The 19,592-nt window shown below is 34.1% G+C and overlaps 1 protein-coding gene across 4 annotated transcripts in view; it reads left to right on the top strand.

The window, feature by feature from the left end:
* Window positions 1-19,592, top strand: part of RUNDC3B (RUN domain containing 3B) — a 179,132-nt gene that overhangs the window by 31,265 nt on the left and 128,275 nt on the right. The window contains exon 3 of one of the 4 annotated variants that reach the window (XM_055420596.2): window positions 18,267-18,317. The exons of the other annotated variants lie outside the window; for them this stretch is intronic. Within the exon in view, the coding sequence (XP_055276571.2) occupies window positions 18,267-18,317 (51 nt within the window). The remainder of the gene's footprint in view (window positions 1-18,266; window positions 18,318-19,592) is intronic. 4 annotated transcript variants of the gene reach the window in all.

A 19,592-nucleotide genomic window follows, 5' to 3' on the forward strand; every position in this document is an offset into this window, starting at 1 on the left:
TAGAGAGTTATGTCTTCGACCATCAGCCAGCAGTGATGAGGCTGCTCCCAGTGCATTGTCAGTCAGCCTGTACCCCCACCTCCAGCCAAGGGTAATGAGGAGACTTCCCTCAAGTGTCAGTGAAGGCCCCAGGAAGCTTGGATTTCTCCCTCTACGTGTCAGTAATGAAGTGTGGTGCCTTCCACCCTGTGACCTTCCCCTGCTGGAGCAGTGTCACAGAAAGCCAGTTAAAACAGGTTTAAATAAGATCCATAGTCTCATAACACAGTATGAACATATCCAGGTTTCATTCGAAGATGGATTTTCATACCAAGAACCAGGAAGATGTGTAACAAAAGGCAATCGGTGTCAACACTGAGATGATAAAAGGTGTTAGAATTACTGATGCAGATCACAAAGCAGTCATGATAAAAATGCTTCACTGAGCAGTTACAAACGTTCTTGAAAGAAGGGAAAAAAATAGAAAAACACTGCAAAGAAATAGAAGATAAAACGAAGAAACAAGTGGAAATTTTGATACAGAAAAGTACAAACCCACAGTGAAAAGTTCTATGGTTAGGCTCAATAGGAAAGTGGAGGGGGAAGAGGAAAGCATCAGTGAACTAGAAGACAAAGCAATCGAAACTTCCTAATTGAATAACAGAGACTCAAAATAATCTAAAATTAGAAAGAAGAGACTTAAACAAAAAGCCTCAGGGATCTGTGGGATCATAACAAAAGGTCTAACATTCTTGCCTTCGGAGTCCTTGAAGGAGAGAAAGAGGACAAGACTGAAAATGTACTCAAAGAAATAATGACTGAAATTTTCTGAAATTTGGCAAAAGATGTAAACATACAGACTCAAGAAAGTTTCCTTTTATTTTGTAGTTTTTTGTTTGTTTCCTCTGCTTTTGGTTTGTCTGTCTTTTTCCTATTTCCTGTGAATTGTTTGAAAACTTTAGAATTCCATCTTTATTTATTGATAGTGTTTTTGAGTGTATCTCTTTGTGTGTGTGTGTGTATATATATAGTAGTGGTTGCTCTAAGTATTATATATACATAACTTCTGTTGGTATCATCATTTTCCAATTTGAAGCTTAAAAACTTTACCTTTCTTCATGAATTTTACTCTCCCCTATTTATAAATTATTTTACCTATTTCCTGTACATACGTTTAGAACCACATTAGACAGTATTACGATTTTTCTTTCCACCATCAAGTTTAATTGAGAACATTCAAGAGGAGCAAGCAAGTCTGTTTTTCAGGTTACAAAGGGACTTAACTGCTGTGTCATTTCTTGAGTTCCAAGGTCCCTGGTCAGTCCTTTTTTTAAATTCTCCACCTTCAGAATCTTCTTCGCTTTGTTTTAGATATAATGTCGGGGTTTAGGGTTGTATTTAGCAGGAGAGTGCATCTACTTTATCTTTTCTGGAACCAGTAGTCCATAATTTTTTAACATGAATAATTGCATCAGTAGTTTTTTTAATGTTTATTCATCTATATATCCTTGGGAAAAATCTAATTTGGACCTCGTATTATTTTAATATACTTCATAAAATTTAGGATTTAGTGGTTTTTTTTTTCTTTTCCCTTTTTGGCTCTGCTGATTCTTGGTTGCTGTGCGGGCTTTTCTCTAGTTGTGGCAGTCAGGAGTAATATTTAGTTGCAGTGCGTGGGCTTCTCATTGCAGTGGCTTCTCTTGTTGGGCTCCATGGTGCAGGCTTTGGTAGTTGTGGCACGTGGGCTCAGTAGTGTTCTCCTGGCCTCTGGAGCACAAGCTCAGTAGTTGCGGTACACAGGCTTAGTTGCTCTGTGGCATGTGGAATCTTCGCAGACCAGGGATTGAACCTATGTCTCCTGCATTGGCAGGCAGATTCTTTACCACTGAGCCAAAAGGGAAGCCCTCGTGGTAAGTTTTGATTCTGAGTTTATGAGGAAAATTTATCATTTTTCTGTTTGGTACTTGGTACTTTTTTTTTTGTTGTTATCAAGATTATATACACCTCATTAAATAAATGAAGGTGTTTTATCTTTTATCATTCTTTGTAAGAATTTTGCATAATCTTGAAATCATCAATTAGGGAGAATTTGCCAGTAAAAACTCTGGGTCGAGTGGGGCAGGGTAAGACAGTGTGCATACACAAATGCAGTTTAATGGCTAATTTACCTGCTTAATGCTTATCAGTCTATTTAGGTTGTTGATTTTTATATTCTTTTCTACAGTTGTCAGTTTCCTCTATATCCTCTTAATTATTTAACCTCTAGTTAGTTGCCGTTTTTCCTTTCATTGTGACTCACTTCAAATAGATGAATTCAACTGAGTGATTTAAAAAAAGTCAAAGCTCACCGAAGAGATCTAAAGATAAGTCACATGTTCATCCTTATGGCATTGTTAAAAGCTAAGATTCTGCTTTTCAAAAAACCTACTCCCTGTCTTCATCCTTTACCAGCCATCCCCCTCCTCTGAAGGATGTGGTATACAGTTGTTCCTAGATATCCTTGGAGGATTGGTTCTCAGGACCTCGTGGATACCAAAATCCGCAGACGCCCAAGTCCCTTATATAAAATGGCATAGTATTTACATATAACCAACACACACCCTCCCGTGTAGTTTGAATCATCTGTAGATTACTTATAATGCCCAATACAGTGTAAATGCTATGTAGATAGTTGTCAGCACCTGGTAAGTTCAAATTTTGCTTTTTGGAAATTTCTGGAATTAAATTTTTTTTTCCCGTCCATGGTTGGTTGAATCCATGGATACAGAGGGCCACCTACATTTAATTCAGGTTGCTGTTAAAGAATAAACAAAAGCTCTGTTAGTGACTACCTGGGTTTATTTTCTACAGAGATGTCCTCTTTTGTACCATTAATATTGATTATTAGTTTTTTTCTTTTTTTCATGAGCACTATTGCCAGAGATTTGTTAATTTTATTAGTCTTTCAAATAGACGAATACAACAAATAACTTTGTTTTTGACTTTGTTGATTTTTAAGTTTGGATATGTTTTCTTTTCATTAATACTCATTTTCAGGTAATTTTTACTTTTTATTATTTCTTCTTTAGCATCTGTGTTATTTGGAAGTTTATTTTTAATGTTTCTGAAAATAGCTTTTACATTTTCACTTTTATTTGTATGTTAATTGACTTATGATCAGAGAATTTGGTCTGTATGGAAGATATTTTTGAAATTTATAAGATTTGCTTAATGGATTAGTGTATGGTTAGTTTCAGTAGATGTTCTATATTGAGAAGAATTTGTATTCTCCAATTCTTGATTATGTTTTTTAAATACTAGTCACATTTTTGTCAGTTTGATCTATTAATAACAGAAGTTTTAAAGTATTATTATATGAATTTATTAAGTTATTCTTATAGATAGGTCTATTTTTGCTTTCTGTATTTTGAGTCTATTTTGATGCATTCAGTTTTAGGGTTTTTATAGAGTCTCTTATTTTCTGTTTATTTTTCATTTTGGCCTCTTAAGGATTTCTGTGAGTTTTTTCCCCATGTGTGTGCCATGTTTAAAAGTGTATTTATCATATTTTATCTAGTATTTCTACTTTTGTGTTGGGAGGAGAGAAGATTTTCCTGAAATTCCTGCTTTCCATTCCAAGGACAAATTTTTGCCATCTCTAAAGAGAGTTCCAAACTTTTCTCTTCTTTTCCTCTTTGAAAGTTATCGCTACCCTTTGTTGTTGATTTGAGTGAGCACTTAAATTTAATGGTCAAAGTGTGTGATGTTTGAGGTAAACAAGTCTGGCACCCATGGTAAGTATCCATTAGTTCCTTTTAGATAGTTTCCATTGTCATGTAATTAAAAAATACTCAGATCTCTGGAAGAGTCAAAAATGGCAAGACTTCCTCTGTTGGCAGGGATCAAGAAAAAACTTCTGAAAGAGATTTCATTTGAGATGTCTAGGTCAAGATGTGGGCATTTGAATATAAGGAATAAACCACAGGCAGCATGGAGAGAGGAAATGAGTTATGTCCAGGAAATACTGAGGAGTTTCTTTTGCTCTGCCCAGATAAATTCTGTATGTAGAAGGGCAAAATAAGGGTAGAAAGATTAGTTGGGATTACTTTTTGGACCACTTTGAATTACGTGAAGTTTAAAGTTGGAGAAAATAGTGTAAGAAGTTATTTAAAGTGTTTCCAAAGAATATATCAGAATCAAAACATTAATCTGGAAACAGTATCTAGACACTTTGGGAGTTATGAGAGCTTAGCGGTAGGGAGTCAGAAATGTTTGTTAAGATAAGTCTGGTTGAAAGGTAATGAGAGACTGAACTGGATGGCAGAGGGAATTGAAAACACAGAGGTATTGTGCAAGCAGCGTCTATAGGACTGGAGAATTCACTGGTGCTCCAGTGGTTAGGACATCGTGCTTTCACTGCCACCATCCTGGGTTTAATCCCTGGTTGGGGAACTTAGATCCCACAAGCCATGTGTCATGGTAGGAAAGAAAAGGTATATATATCTATAGAACTTGAGTGTTGCTTATGTGTAGTAGTGAGATTGAAGAATTGAAAAGATGGTTTTCAATTAAAGATGAATAAGAAACAGTGGTGCCAGGGAACTCAACTTGGTACTCTGTAATGACCTATATGGGAAAAGAATCTAAAAGAGTGTGGCTATGTGTATAACTGATTAACTTTGCTGTACAAACAGAAACTAACACAACATTGTAAATCAACTATATGCCAATAAAACTTTTTAAAAATGAAAAATACTCAGATGTGTGTGTGTATATATATATATATATGGATATTGTATCACATATAATATATAATCACTGTTACTTAATAAATTCATATTTAGGTAATATAGTATATCATATATTATGTATATATTTTTAAGTTTAGATCCCCCTTTTTCTGAGTTTCCCCTTTTTTTACACATAAATTCACCCATTTGCATCCTGTAGCCCTGGCTTTTAAATACTTTTTTGTTTTAATAAAAAAAAGTTTATTTTCTACTTGACAGTGAAGTCTGTTCCTGGTTATTACTCATTGAAACTATTAACGGCATTATTTCATTCTTTTTTATGACTGAGTAATATTTCATTTTTTGTACCACATATGTACATCTTATATGTACCACATCTTCTTTATCCATTCCTCTGTAAGTGGATATTAGGTTGCTTCCATGTCTTGGCCATTGTAAATAGTGCTGCAGTGAACATTGGGGTGCATATATCTTTTGGAAGTATGGTTTTCTCCAGATTTGTGCACAGAAGTGGAATTGCTGGATCATATGGTAGTTCTGTATTTAATTTTTTTAAGGAAACTCCATAGTGTTTTCCATAATAGTTGTACCAGTTTATGTTCCTGGCAACAGTGCAGGAGGGTTCTTTTTTCTCCACACCCTCTCCAGCATTATTATTTGTATACTTTTTGTTGTTGGCCATTCTGACTGGTATGAGGTTATCATTGTAGATTTGATTTGCATTTCTCTAATAATTAGTGGTGTTGAAGATCTTTTCCTGTGCTTTTGGCCATCTGAATGTTGTCTTTGGAGAAATGTCTGTATAGATCTTCCTCCTATTTTTTTTTGAGTTGTTTTATTTTTTTATATTGAGCTGCATGAGCTGGTTGTGTATTTTGGAGATTAATCCCTTGTTGGTCTCTTTGTTTGCAAATATTTTCTCCCATTTTGTGAAAATGGTTTTCATCTTGTTTATGCTTACTTTTGTTTTGCAAAAACTTTTAAGTTTAAATGGGTCCCATTTGTTAATTTTTGTTTTTATTACTCTAGGAGGTGGATCCAGTACTGTTGCAGTTTATGTTATAGTGTGTTCTGCCTGTTTTCCTCTAAGAGTTTTATAGTGTCTGGATCTTATATTTAGGTATTTGATCCACTTTGAGTTTATTTTTGTGTATGATGTCAAAGAATGTTCTAGTTTTATTCTTTTACATGCTGTCCAGTTTTCCCAGCACCACTTATTAGAGACTGTCTTTTCTCCATTATTTTATTCTTGACTCGTTTGTCTTATTAGTTGACCATGGTGCATAGGTTTATCTCTGCACTTTCTGTTCTGTTTCATTAATCTATCTATCTGTTTTTGTGCCAGTACCATACTGTTTTGATGACCAGATACTTTGTAATATACTTTGTAGTATAGTCTGAAGTCAGGGATCCTGATTCCTCCAGTTCTATTGTTCTTTCTCAAGATTGTTTTGGCTGTTGAGGATCTTTTGTATTTCCATATAAATTGAAAACTTTTTTTGTTCTAGTTCTGTGAAAAAATACCACTGGTAATTTGATATGAATTGCATTGAATCTCTAGATTGCTTTGGGTAGTAAAATTATTTTCACAATATTTTCATTCTTCCAATCCAAGGACTTGATTTATCTTCTCTCTGCTTGTCATCTTTGATTTCTTTCATTAGTGTTTCATAGTTTTATGACTGCAGGTATTTTGACTCCTTAATAGGTTTATTCCTAAGTATTTTATTCTTTTAGATGTGATAGTAAATGGGATTGTTTCCTTATTTTTCTTTCTGATCTTTCATTGTTAGTATATAGGAATGCAAGAGATTGGTTTACTAATTTTGTGCCCTGCAACTTTACCAAATTCATTGATGAGCTCTAGTAGTTTGGTGGTGTCTTTAAGGTTTTCTGTGAATTTTAAGCATTACTTTTACTAGCGTGTAAGATGAGTACAATTGTGTGGTAGTTTGAGCATTCTTTGGCATTGCCTTTCTTTGGGATTGGAATGAAAATTGACCTTTTCCAGTCCTGTGGCCACTGCTGAGTTTTCCACATTAGCTGGCATATTGAGTGCAGCACTTTCACAGCATCATCTTTTAGGATTTGAACTAGCTCAACTGGAATTCCATCACCTCCACTAGCTTGCTTTGTAGCAATACTTCCTAAGGCCCGCTTGACTTTGCATTCCATGATGTCTGGCTCTAGGTGAGAGGTCACACCATCATGGTTATCTGGGTCATGAAGACCTTTTTTGTATAGTTCTTCTGTGTATTCTTGCCACCTCTCCTTAATATCTTCTGCTTCTGTTAGGTCCATATTGTTTCTGTCCTTTATTGTGCCCATCTTTGCATGAAATGTTCCCTTGGTATCTTTTGTTTTCTTGGAGAGATCTCTAGTCTTTCCCATTCTGTTGTTTTCCTCTGTTTCTTTGCATTGATCACTGAGGAAGGCTTTCTTATCTCTCCTTGCTATTCTTTGGAACTCTGTATTCAAATGGGTATATCTTTCCTTTTCTTTGCCTTTCACTTCTCTTCTTTTCTCAGCTATTTGTAAGGCCTCCTCAGACAGCCATTTTGCCTTTTTGCATTTCTTTTTCTTGGAGGTGGTCTTGATCCCTGCCTCCTGTACAGTGTCACAAACCTCCATCCATAGTTCTATAGGCAAAAAATGAACTTTGAGTTCTACCTCACACCACATACAAGAATTAATTCAAAATGAATCCTAGACTAAATGTAAAACATAAAAACCGTAAAATATAAAACATCTTTGTTATGTTTAATAAGGCAAACATTTTAGGTAAAACAACAGAAGTGTAATCCATGAAGCAAAAAATAATGACATGTTCAGTTCAGTCGCTCAGTTGTGTCCGGCTCTCCGTGACCCCAAAATCACAGCACGCCAGACCTCAGCAAAATTACTAACTTTTGTCCTCCAAAAGACATTGTTAAGAGAATAACACAAGGCATAGGCTGGGAGAAAATAGTTGCTAACCACATGTTTGACACAGGGCTTGTATCCAAAATATGCTAAGGACTATGAAAATATAATAATTTGAAAACATCTAACCCAATTTAATAACCAGCAAAAGATTTGAACAGACCCTTCACCAATGAAAATACGCAAAAGGCATGTAAGACACATGGAAACATGTTCAGTGTCATTAGTTCTTCGGAGTGCAACTAAAACCACAGGCACTGCTGGACTCGATACCCATTTCTAGCAGGGACTTGGGGAGTTTGAAATATTGATGTGTTACCGGTGGGAATGTGAAATGGTTTCCCAGAAGCTAATTTCTTTACTCAAGAGAAATGGTAACTTATCTTTACACAAAGATCTGTTTATAACAGCCGTATTCTTAATCACTAAAAACTAGAAACAGCCCAAATGTCCTTCATGTGATGACTAGATAAACCAACGCAGTCCATACAAACTGAGAAAAAAGGGAGAAAACATCTTCTCTGTACACAACAACCTTTATGAATCTCAGATGTATTATGCTAAGTGAGAGAAGTGATACTCTAAAGGTCACATACTGTATGCTTCCATTTGTATGACATTCTAGAAAAGACCAGACTGTCATGTCAGAGAAGAAGTTTAGTGGTTGTCAGGGGTTAGTGATTAGAGATGTTGATGTTCATACTGTCAGGATGAAGGAGGTTTTTTTGGTCATAGAGCTGTTATGGATCTTGTGATCATGGTTACATGATTGCTTGCATTTAAAAAATTCACAGAACTAGGCTTGCCAGGTGGTGCTAGTGGTAAAGAATCCACCTGCCAATGCAGGAGATGCAAGAATTGCAGGTTTATCCTGGAGTAGGAAATGGCACCCCACCCCAGGATTCTTGCCTGGAAAATTCCATGGGCAAAGGAACCTGGCAGGCCGCAGTCCATGAGGTCACAAGCAGTCGTACACAAGTGAGAGACTGAGCACTCTGAATACCAACAGCAAACGTATTGTACATTAAAATATATGTTTATAACTTCCTCAAGCTCTGTCAGTTCCCACTAAAACATTTTAAAATGGCAAATCCCACTCTTTCATTGTAATACTTAAAATTACCACTCCTTGATTCTTGGTTACCTTAGGACGCTGAGTAAGTTTCCTAACATAGTAGAAAGAAACCCCAAGGAAGATAGCCATCACCCCTTCACATTTTTCTTGGCTAAATATAACTCTTTATTTTTCCTCTGCTTTGGCAACAAGTCATAGTGTGAGTTCCCTATACTTTTCCTGGAGCACATGCTTTAAACTTGACATTGCACATATGCCTTCCTCTTTTTTCTCCTAATCTTCACACGCACACCCTATTCATACCATTCATTCTCTTATTTAACAATCCATCTAGATCCTCTGCTCCTGTATGGGATACAAAGATTAATAAGGCATGCTTTCACATGAAATAATGTTGGAGGGCAAAGGGAAGGTACATTAACAATGATGTAGATTAGTGTCGTTGAGTCATAGTAGAATTATTAACGAGCGTGATGTAGCACAAAAGGGTGAATAATCCTTTCTGCCTTATTGGGTTAGACAGGGGTCCACACAAGAAAGACATAAAAGCGCCTTAAAAAAATTTTAATTTCATTTTTAAAATGTCATCTGTGACTTTGACTCTAGTAGTGTTTTGTAGACCGGACAGTTAAAGAATAATACGAAATTTAGCAGTAAAGTGGTCAGAAACAATCTTGAAAAAACATCTTGAAAACTTCAACGAGGTGACATGGAGATGGGATATAGTGGTGAATTTTGTAAAGGTTATATGAAAAATGGCTGATTAAAATGAAAAAGCTCTGAGTATCATAGAGGACTGCTGCTGCTGCTGCTAAAGCCTATCACTTAGTAATATACTACTAATTAAAAAAGGAACAAATATAATGAGATACTATTGTTATATCAAATGGCCACATATAATAAGATACTATTGATGTATCAAATTTCCTATGAATTAATCTGCTAATTAAACTTCCTAACATTGGGCTTGCTGACTCACTTTGAGTTTAGATTTTGCCTCAGTTCTCAACATTGTTCCCTAGTCACACTATGCACAGAGAATCCTCTTTCTGTTTTTAAATTGCTGTGCTCTAGCCTTATTGGTCCCCTTTTTCTTGAGTACCCAGACACTGCTATCATAGAACACCATTGCTCATCTCCATCTGAATGGTTCACTCCCCATCTGTTTCAAAACTGTTCACTGAAGCATAAACCCTTCCAACATATTTTAAATTAGAACTCACCTCACCTCCTTTCACCTGAAGCTTTCCTGACCTCTTTTCCCTGTCCTGCTTATTTTTTTAAGTCTTAACTTCTGACATATGTGATTTACTCATTATGATTATTGTTTATTGTCTTCCCTTACCTCTGCTAAAGTATAAGCTTCGTTAGGCTACAGATCTTTGTTTCGTTCATTGACGTCGCCTTGATTTCTGGAACAGTGCTTGGGATATGGTAGGCACATAGTGAATATTTGTTGGAAAACAGAACTCTTGAGAAATTTCCACTTCTTGATCCCCTGAGTACTATTCTCTGGGCTGGTTTTTTGTGGGGTTTTTTTTGTTTGTTTTTTTTCTCTGATAGCATCTGGATTCAGACTCTTAAGGTAGAATGTCTGTGACTTGACATTTTCGAATTTCTGCAATTTAGTTGAACTGTTATGATACCTAAGCATTGTTCAGGAACACTGGCTTGAACCTCAAAGTTCTTCCTGACTTAAATAATAAATAGTTACCTCCCCATGAGGCCACCTTTTGAAGTGTGGTATAAACAGTGTTAGAAACAATGGTAAAGATAAACCTCTCCCTTTGGTTCTTGAATTTTCTTTGTTCATTTTTGAATGTTTTCCAACTTTTGATTCTTAGTTCACACATAAAATGAGACTTGAATTGTTTCTGCAGTAACATTTGAACACAAGTCACCTAATAAAATTCACCTACTCAGGCCAAAAAAACATGACACAATAGAAAAGAAAGTGGCTCTGAAGGTTTCCAAAGTTTGGCTTTCAGACAATGAACAAGGCCACTCTGTTCTTGGAATGTACTTCCATTATATACTTGGACATGTAGAAAACCTTCAGCAGATTTTGTATCTCAGAAAATCATAACATTCAAATGTTCTTGAAACATCCAGGGTTATATGTAGATGGTTATTTTCTTTCAAAGTCTTAAATTGTATGTTTTAGTTGCTAAGTCGTATCCTGCTCTTGCGACTCCATGGACTGTAGCCCTCCAGGCTTCTCTGTCCATGGGATTTCCCAGGCAAGAATACTGGAGTGGGTTGCCATTTCCTTCTCCAGGGGCTCTTCCTGACCCAGGGTGTGAACCTTCATTGACAGGCAGATTCTTTACCATTGAGCCATGGGGGAAGCCCCTTAAATTGTATAGGAAATAAAATTAACCTCTATGTAGGATAGTCAATTTAAAGTTCAAGTAGTAAATAGGCAGCTATGTAGATTCTAAAAACAGAGAACTTCAGTTTGTAAGTATGGTTTAAAAAACATAACTGGAAACATTGAAGTATCACTCAAGTTTTCTATTCTTCATATATCTTTTTTGATTAAAATCATATTCCTATACTTTTATGTATTCCTAAGCTTATAGCTCTTATCATTTGCTGTTTTTCTGATGCCTTTTGAAAAACCTCTTTCTTCATTTTAAGATTTTATCCCATAAAGGCCATGTGGACTATTTGACTTCGTTTATATTCTTGTTAATGTTCTACTGTGTTTTTAGAAAAAGGAAAGAAAGGAAGAAAATGATAAAGCTCTAGCACGATTCCTTAATTTAACCCCTTTCTGCCCATGTATGCTTTCGTCTTCTTGGACTGTCAGTTGTTCTCTGCCTTCCCTTTTACTCCTACTCCATGTAAAAATGTTGAGGGGTTCACATATAAAACCATAGAAGTATTAATAAAACCTTCCAGAAATCCCAGATATAATTGCAGCTAGTAACTTTCTGTGTATCTATCACATCTGAATATATATATATAGACAAGATGTGTATTTTCTTTGTTATGATTTGTGTTTTGCTATTAGTCATACTATATTTTTCCACTTCATTTTGTTTTATTAGCATTTTAAGACTTGAGATTAAATTCATTTAGCATAAAGTTCACTATTTTAACCATTGTAAAGTGTACAATATACTGGATTTTAGTATATGCCCAGTGTTGTGTGACTATCACTGCTGTCAGTTCTTGGACATTTTCATTATATTATGAAAGAACCTCTGTATCCACTGATCAGTCACTTCCTTTTTCTCTCCCCAAGCCCCCCACCCCATTTCCTAGAAACCATTAATATACTTTTGGTCCTTATGGATTTACTTCTGAACATTTCATGTAAATGAAGTCATAAAATATATGGCTTTTATGTTTAGCTTCTTTAATTTAGCATGTTTTCAAGGCTAATCCTTCTTATACAGGTACCAGAACTTCATTCCTTTTAATGGCTGAATAATGTTCCATTATATAGATACACCACATTTTGTGTATTCATTAATTATTTAGTGGACATTTAGATTGTTTCCATTTTTTTCTATAGCAACAGTACTAATAGTACTGTTGTGAAAAGTCATGTACAGGTTTTTGAGCATCTATCTTCTCTTTTTATATTTCCATTTTATTTTCAACAAATATATAATATTCAGTTGTGTAAATGAACCATAATTAATGTCATATTTACTTATCAAAATTTTTTACCAAATTTCTTTTTCATAAACATGCTGTCATATATAAGTGAAAAAATCTTCACAGTTTTCTAATTCTTTAAAATTGTTTTCTATTAATGATAGTAGTTAATGGATTCTTAGAATTGTCATTATTGAAATTAAAAGGTATGCAAATTATGATATATATGTACTATGTTATGTTTAATGTATGTTGCTATATTATCTATCGTCTATCAGGTTGTACCAACAATAGTATATATGGTTGTTTTCTCATATGCTCATTACACAATATATTGCTATTTTTAATTTGGTAAGGGGAAAATATTTTTGGTCTTCTATTAATATGAAATATATACATTTTGTTATTTTAATTTGTTTTTATTTACAAATGAGATTGAATGTTCATGTTTATTCATCTCTTTTCCTAACTTCAGATTATGACTTTTTATTTTTTTTTTAAATTAATTTATTTTTTATTGGAGGCAAATTATTTTACAATATTATATTGGTTGGTTTTGCCATACATTGACATGAATTTGCCCCGGGTGTACATAAGTTCCCCCCTCCTGATCCCCCCTCCCACCTCCATCCTCCCCAGATTATGACTTTTTAAATTTGTTTTGTGGAATGAATTTTTTAAATTAGAATAAAAAAGAATTAATTATGTACATTATGTGGAACTCTTTATTTTATAGCCCATTTTTATCAATGACTTTTTTCTCCCTTGAGATTAGTCTTCTTACATAATTATTATTGGTAGTTTATTGTTTTATGGTAATTTGCTCCTGTTTGAAGCTATTTGATGGTCATACTACTCTTAATTAGTGTTATTTGTTGTAGGCATTTTTAGGTGAAGAGCAAGAAAGATATCTCAAGTTTTTATACTTATTTGGAGATATGAACAAAACAGTTTTTTATTTTTTTAATGTTATAAACCATGAGCACCCCATCAAAAGACGGGAACTGCTTTTGTTAATTCATATATATATATGACTGAATCACTTTGCTATACACCTGAAATAAACACAACACTGTAAATAAAATATAGTACAATATAAAATAAAAATAAGTAACAGAACTTTGGGGCTTTACACCGAATTAGAGTTCCTATCAGAGGGATAACAGCACCACAGCCATACTAATCCTCAGGAAGGAGGCACACGAATGACTGGATTACAAGAGTTACAGGAATGAGAGCTGCTCACTTCCCAGAAACTAAAGCTCACAGAAAACCAACAAAGGCACGAGATACAGACCATTCACTTATGAATGTGTAAAACTCAAGAAAGTCCACATTATTCCTACAACATGTTGAAAGTGCTTCAGAATTCACACAATACTAATTTTCTTATGGTTCAGGTTAAATTATATATACCAGTTTAAGTTATATTTTAGAACCAAACCATAATTTTCAAGGAATTTTTAACCTTCACATTTAAGCATTTTCTTTTTTACAGAAGGAGAGGTTTATTAATGGTTTTAAACCTGGTTACCCCTGGAGAGTTTTTCAAGTTTATTTTTTGTGAACTTCCCTTCAAAAGTCCTTCAAATTAAAGAATTACAATTTAGAGTTGGGTTCTGAGAAGAGAGTAGTACATGGAAGAAAGCATTATGAAAAGACTTATTAAATAATAGCTGTTATTGATAAAATTGCCTAGGATATTTTGCGTGGTTTTTTTTTTTTTTCTAATATAGGATAGAGTTTAAAAGTTTGTGATTCTATTAGGTAATCCAGTTTTTGGAATTAGCAGGAAATGATGGTTTCTGATGGTAATTCATGTTTGTGTTTACCTGTGTTTGTAGCCCTTTGCGTCTCTGCCAGAAAAATTATAGGACATTTCCAGTTTGATCTTATGATTTTTCAAATTAGCATAGAGCTACTTACAGTACTTGTAATTATCAAATCATATTTTGTTTATTTTCAGTAATGGAAAGTTTTTTCTTGTTAAAATTTTTGTTACATAACTTCAACAATTTAGATCACTTAATGCTCAAATATTGCTCAGTTAAAGGAAGTAAATATTTCTCATAGAACAGGGAAAAGATTCACAATTTAATGGACTTTCATTCATTTTTGGAGAGCATCATAATTTCAGTTCGTACATTTTTCTGATTTTCTAATTCCATGAGTTGTTCATGCATATGATCTAATATTTTTATTTGGTTAAAATTCTTCCTATATTCTTTTTCTTTAAAGTCCCTATGACTTATCAAATGTAAAGTATTTGCATGATTTTGGTGCTCAGTTTTTAAAAATTGTTGAATCAAATAACCAAATACTATTTCAATGTACCTACATTTGCCTGTAAATGGCATTTTAAAACAAACTTTTAAGAACAGAAAGTTTTTATCTTGAACAAAAGTTTAAGATAAGGTATATATAATATTTTAATTTTTGAAGCTACTAAAAAGTGGAAAATGGCTACATAGAAAAGATACTGTTTCATTGTTAGCTGAATTACAGTGCATGCTACAGTTGTAAATATTGCTTCACTGAGTGATTTTTCTCTTACATACAAATACATGGTTAAAGATTCAAAATTTCAAGCAATACAAACTTTAACATTATTAGTATTAATGGCAGAATAGAGTATATTCTATCTGGTATTCCCAGTTTAAAAAGAATACTTGTGAAAATTCTGACTTACTATCTGATCGTTGATTATCAGTCTTGTTATCTGCCTTATAAATGGCAATCAGTTTACAAATCTATCTAGGGATCTTTTCAGGAATCCACCTTTTATATAATTAAAGTAAAATCATATATTTGTAGCCTTATTAGAAAAGTATACACACAAAGAGAAAATAAGACTAAATACAGCAGAGGCAAAAGGTTCGCATTTTATATAGTTGTTAGCATTTATCAGACTTTATCGATCATGATAATTTAGCTCAGTCATCAGAGGAATCAAAATAAATAGAAAGCTAAAGTTGTAACAAGGGCTAATATGAAAAAAGGAAAGAATAAATGTATTTATGGATTAGTATATTCAGTCTTATCACTGAGGCTGATTGATTTGTTTAAAGCAGTAGTCTTTTCTGTATGGTGGCCATTTTCCACGTTAATAGAAAGATTATAAAGTTGATTTACTTAGTTATTTGTTTTTGAAAAGTATCTACTTTCCAAGTCAGAAAATACTGTATCTTCAGTATAATTAAGCATTCTTTTATTGCGTATCCATTTCTGAGTAGATTTTTCTTTTGGATAAAAGTTTAGAAACTAGCACCTAGCATCACTATATATTATATAATTATAATCGTCCATTTGAATGACTTTTGTTCTTGAACAAAACATTTTTGGTTTGTTTGGTTTAAATATTTGGTCTTGTCTCATCTGTCCTAACATTATATATTTAATGTTAAATATATAACATTATATATATGTAATAGATTTGAATATATAGTATTACATATTAATTACATATGAAATATGTAACAAATTATATATGAAATATGTAAATAAATTTCAAGTATTTACATATTAATATACCTATATTCTTGTTAAGGTATATTGTGTATAATGTCTTTTATATATTATAAATAATTTAAACAAAATATATAAATAAATATTATTGTATACTTTAAAACAAAAAGTTTTAATTTCAATTGAAAATGAGAATGTTTTCTACTAACAAGCCACTCCTTGAGCCACTTTGAAATAATGTAAGCTTTGCCATTCATATATGTATACATTTTTTGGCACCATCTAAGCTAAGGATTTAAATTATATATGAAAAATATTTACCCCATTCACACTCTGTGTGTACTGTGCCATTATTTTTCCCATTTATGAGACTGTAGTAAGAACTCAATGGCACCCCACTCCAGTACTCTTGCCTGGAAAGTCCCATGGACGGAGGAGCCTGGTAGGCTGCAGTCCATGGGGTCGCGAAGAGTCGGACACGACTGAGCGACTTCACTTTCACTTTTCTCTTTCATGCATTGGAGAAGGAAATGGCAACCCACTCCAGTGTTCTTGCCTGGAGAATCCCAGGGATGGGGGAGCCTGGTGGGCTTCCGTCTATGGGGTCGCACAGAGTCGGACACGACTGAAGTGATTTAGCAGCAGCCGCAGCAGTAAGATCTCATGTTTAACCAGGAAAGCCAGTCGACTGATTCTCTCATCTTCAGATCTTGTCTGCAGCCGAAGGAGTAGATGAACGTGAGGATACAGGGAACAGAGATATGCTGGGTCTAGGTGGGTGCTCTCTGGGCCTCACCTTTCCTTCTACAGAATGAGAGGGGTGCTGAACTGTGACTCCAGATAATTGGAATCTGGTGGATTGTCGTTTGGTCTGGACACTTCTGGTTGCTTATAACTGACCTCAAGTGAGATATTAAATTATGATCAAAGCAATTAATGCCTACAAATAAGTGGAAATGTTTTAGTTATTAAAATTTTCAGATGGTGTTCCACAGCCAGAATCAAAATATTACACATAACCAGATCATAAAGGCTAACATGTTAACAGCTGAAAAAACCCAAAAGTATAAATTGAGCTTCATAATAGATTCAGTGGTTGTGTCCCATATTGTACCAGCGATTAATTAAACCATGACATAAATCTGAACATGATGAATCTTACTCGAGACTTTTTTTTAAAGTAAAATTACTTTAAGCACAGTTTTCCTGAAAATTGTTTTTACTTTGATAACTTTTTGATTATGTAAATGACTACAGATAAGATACACTACTTTCAAGGCAGAGCTAGTAAACGTGGTTTAAACATTAAAAATTGGTGTTCTTAACATTTTCAACAAAAAGCATTCTGTTCTGATTTACATTTAATGCAAAGAGATTTTCATTTTGCTTGTTGTAGAGAGAGCATTCAATTTTAATGTGGGCTTCAACTAGAGTACCTTTTGGTTATAGATCCTTCTGGTTAGGTGTTTCCAAATTTAATATTTGTTTGCAATGATGCAAATGGATGTAGGAGGATAGAGCTGAATAGTAACGACATAGACGTGGCCAGTAGCACAACTGTATATATCTCCTTCCTTTTACTTTTTTATACATTACTGACCGTGTTTGGTTGGTTGCTTCTGTTTAGTTTCATAAAAGGTCTGAGTATTTGGAAAGGTGTGGGACCATGTCCTATTGGAATTTCAGTGTTTGCTTATGAAAGAAGTTACCATCTGTGGGGAGTATGACTTCCGAAATTTGACTTTGGAGTGTTCCTGTATAATTCAACTGGGAATTGCCGAAAAACATAGGCAAGAATTTATAGTACTTTTCCAGATGGTGATTCTTAAACAGTAATTGGGAGCTGTAGGAAAAACGGTGTTTTTGCATAAAAATGGCATTTAGTCAACCTTGGTTAAACTAAGGATTATTTTACTAAATAATTAAGTGCTGTTCTCATGATTCAGAAAAACGTATGCAAACTTTAGCTCTTCTTAAACCAATAAAAGAACTGCTTCTTAAAATGAATTTTATAACTTTTTGAAAAGTTTAACAGTAAAAAAGAACATTTATTTTTAAAGTTAACTTTATGAATCATATAGTTCAATAAGTGAGCAACTTTCCTGGCTGTTTGTATACATTCTGAGGTGCATGGCTAGCAAATTCAGCAGGCTTCTTGTTCATTTTGCATTCTTTCATTATTAGCTTGTTATGTTAGCGGAGCAGTAATGGAGATGAAAATAAACAGGGAACAGTAGCTTCTCTCTTTTGTAACAGACACCCCAGCCTCTCCAACAGGATAGGCTACAAGAGACCAGTTTGATTTCTATGCTGAGTAGAGCCCATGTTCATCTTAATTGAGTTCATTCATCTTATGTAATAGATGTAAGTGGTGTTTACTGCATCAAGATTATTTGTAGCTATCTTATTGGGGCTGTTCAGTTTGGTTTTGTAAACTTCATGTCAGGTTTCTCAAATATCTGTGTTGTTGTTTATTTTTTTTAAAGAGAGTTCCCAAAGTTGCCGATGGCTGTCTCATCTGCAAATACCTCTTCAAGGTACTCTATGCTGGTGACGTCTCCCGCCACTGAGCTGCGCGGGAGCATGGAATTGACTTACTGGGGAGGGCTGTATCAGTTAAGTGATCTTTCTTAGTACATTGCATGGGTTTTGCAAAGCTTTCTGCTTTTGTTAATCCAGAGGGCAGAACTATGCTTACTATTCTTAAATGAAAAGGTTTTTGTTAACTCACACAATATAATACTCCATTTACTCTCCTACATGACCCCCTCTATATTTCTATTAAGTTTCCAGGTTTTAAGCACAATTTTATTAATCATGTGTATCTGTGTTTTTTATATTTTACTATAACTCACTAATGTAAGACTTACTGGTTATTTTCTCAGTTTGTAAGTGCTGTGTAGTAATATTTGAATTACATGCAAACTGGGGCTCAGGGAAGCTGTGAATTTTGCAAAGTTACTCAGTAAAACATACATGGGTGCTATCAACAGTCTACTGGTCTTAAACCACTAGTGGGAATATATTCCTTAGTTTCCTTTCTTCAAGGTAGACTGTATGCCTTAACTCACTTATTTGAAACTTTTTTAAAAAAATTTTTATTTAATAAATGGTACAAAGTAAAATGCCAAAAACATTAACAGTTAAAATTTCACCAAATGAAAAAATACTATAGAATACACAGTTGTAAAAAGCTACATTAAGTTATTTTACAACTGCCTCAAGCTGCAAAAAGAAAAAAAAAACCCAATGCCATACCTAAGTTATCCCTCTCTCAAAATAATGCCATTTATGTTATAAACCATGAGCACCCCATCAAAAGACGGGAACTGCTTTTGTTAATTCATATATATATATATGACTGTATCACTTTGCTATACGCCTGAAACAAATACAATACTGTAAATGAAATATAGTACAATATAAAATAAATATAAGTAACAGACCTTTGGGGCTTTACACCGAGTTAGAGTTCCTATCAGAGGGATAACAGCACCACAGCCATACTGAATCCTCAGGAAGGAGGCACACGAATGACTGGATTACAAGAGTTACAGGAATGAGAGCTGCTCACTTTCCAGAAACAACAGCTCACAGAAAGCCAACAAAGGCACGAGATACAGACCATTTACTTATGAATGTGTAAAACTCAAGAAAGTCCACATTATTCCTACAACATGTTGAAAGTGCTTCAGAATTCACACAATACTAATTTTCTTTCGGTTCTGGTTAAATTATATATACCAGTTTATCACAAATGGTAAAATCTGTAACTCTGTTCAAAGTTTTAAAAGATTACTTAAGAATGGTTT

The sequence above is a fragment of the Moschus berezovskii genome, chromosome 3 (assembly GCF_049115385.1).
Source record: "Moschus berezovskii isolate FMDL1 chromosome 3, NW_MosBer_1.0, whole genome shotgun sequence".
Lineage (NCBI taxonomy): Eukaryota > Metazoa > Chordata > Mammalia > Artiodactyla > Moschidae > Moschus > Moschus berezovskii.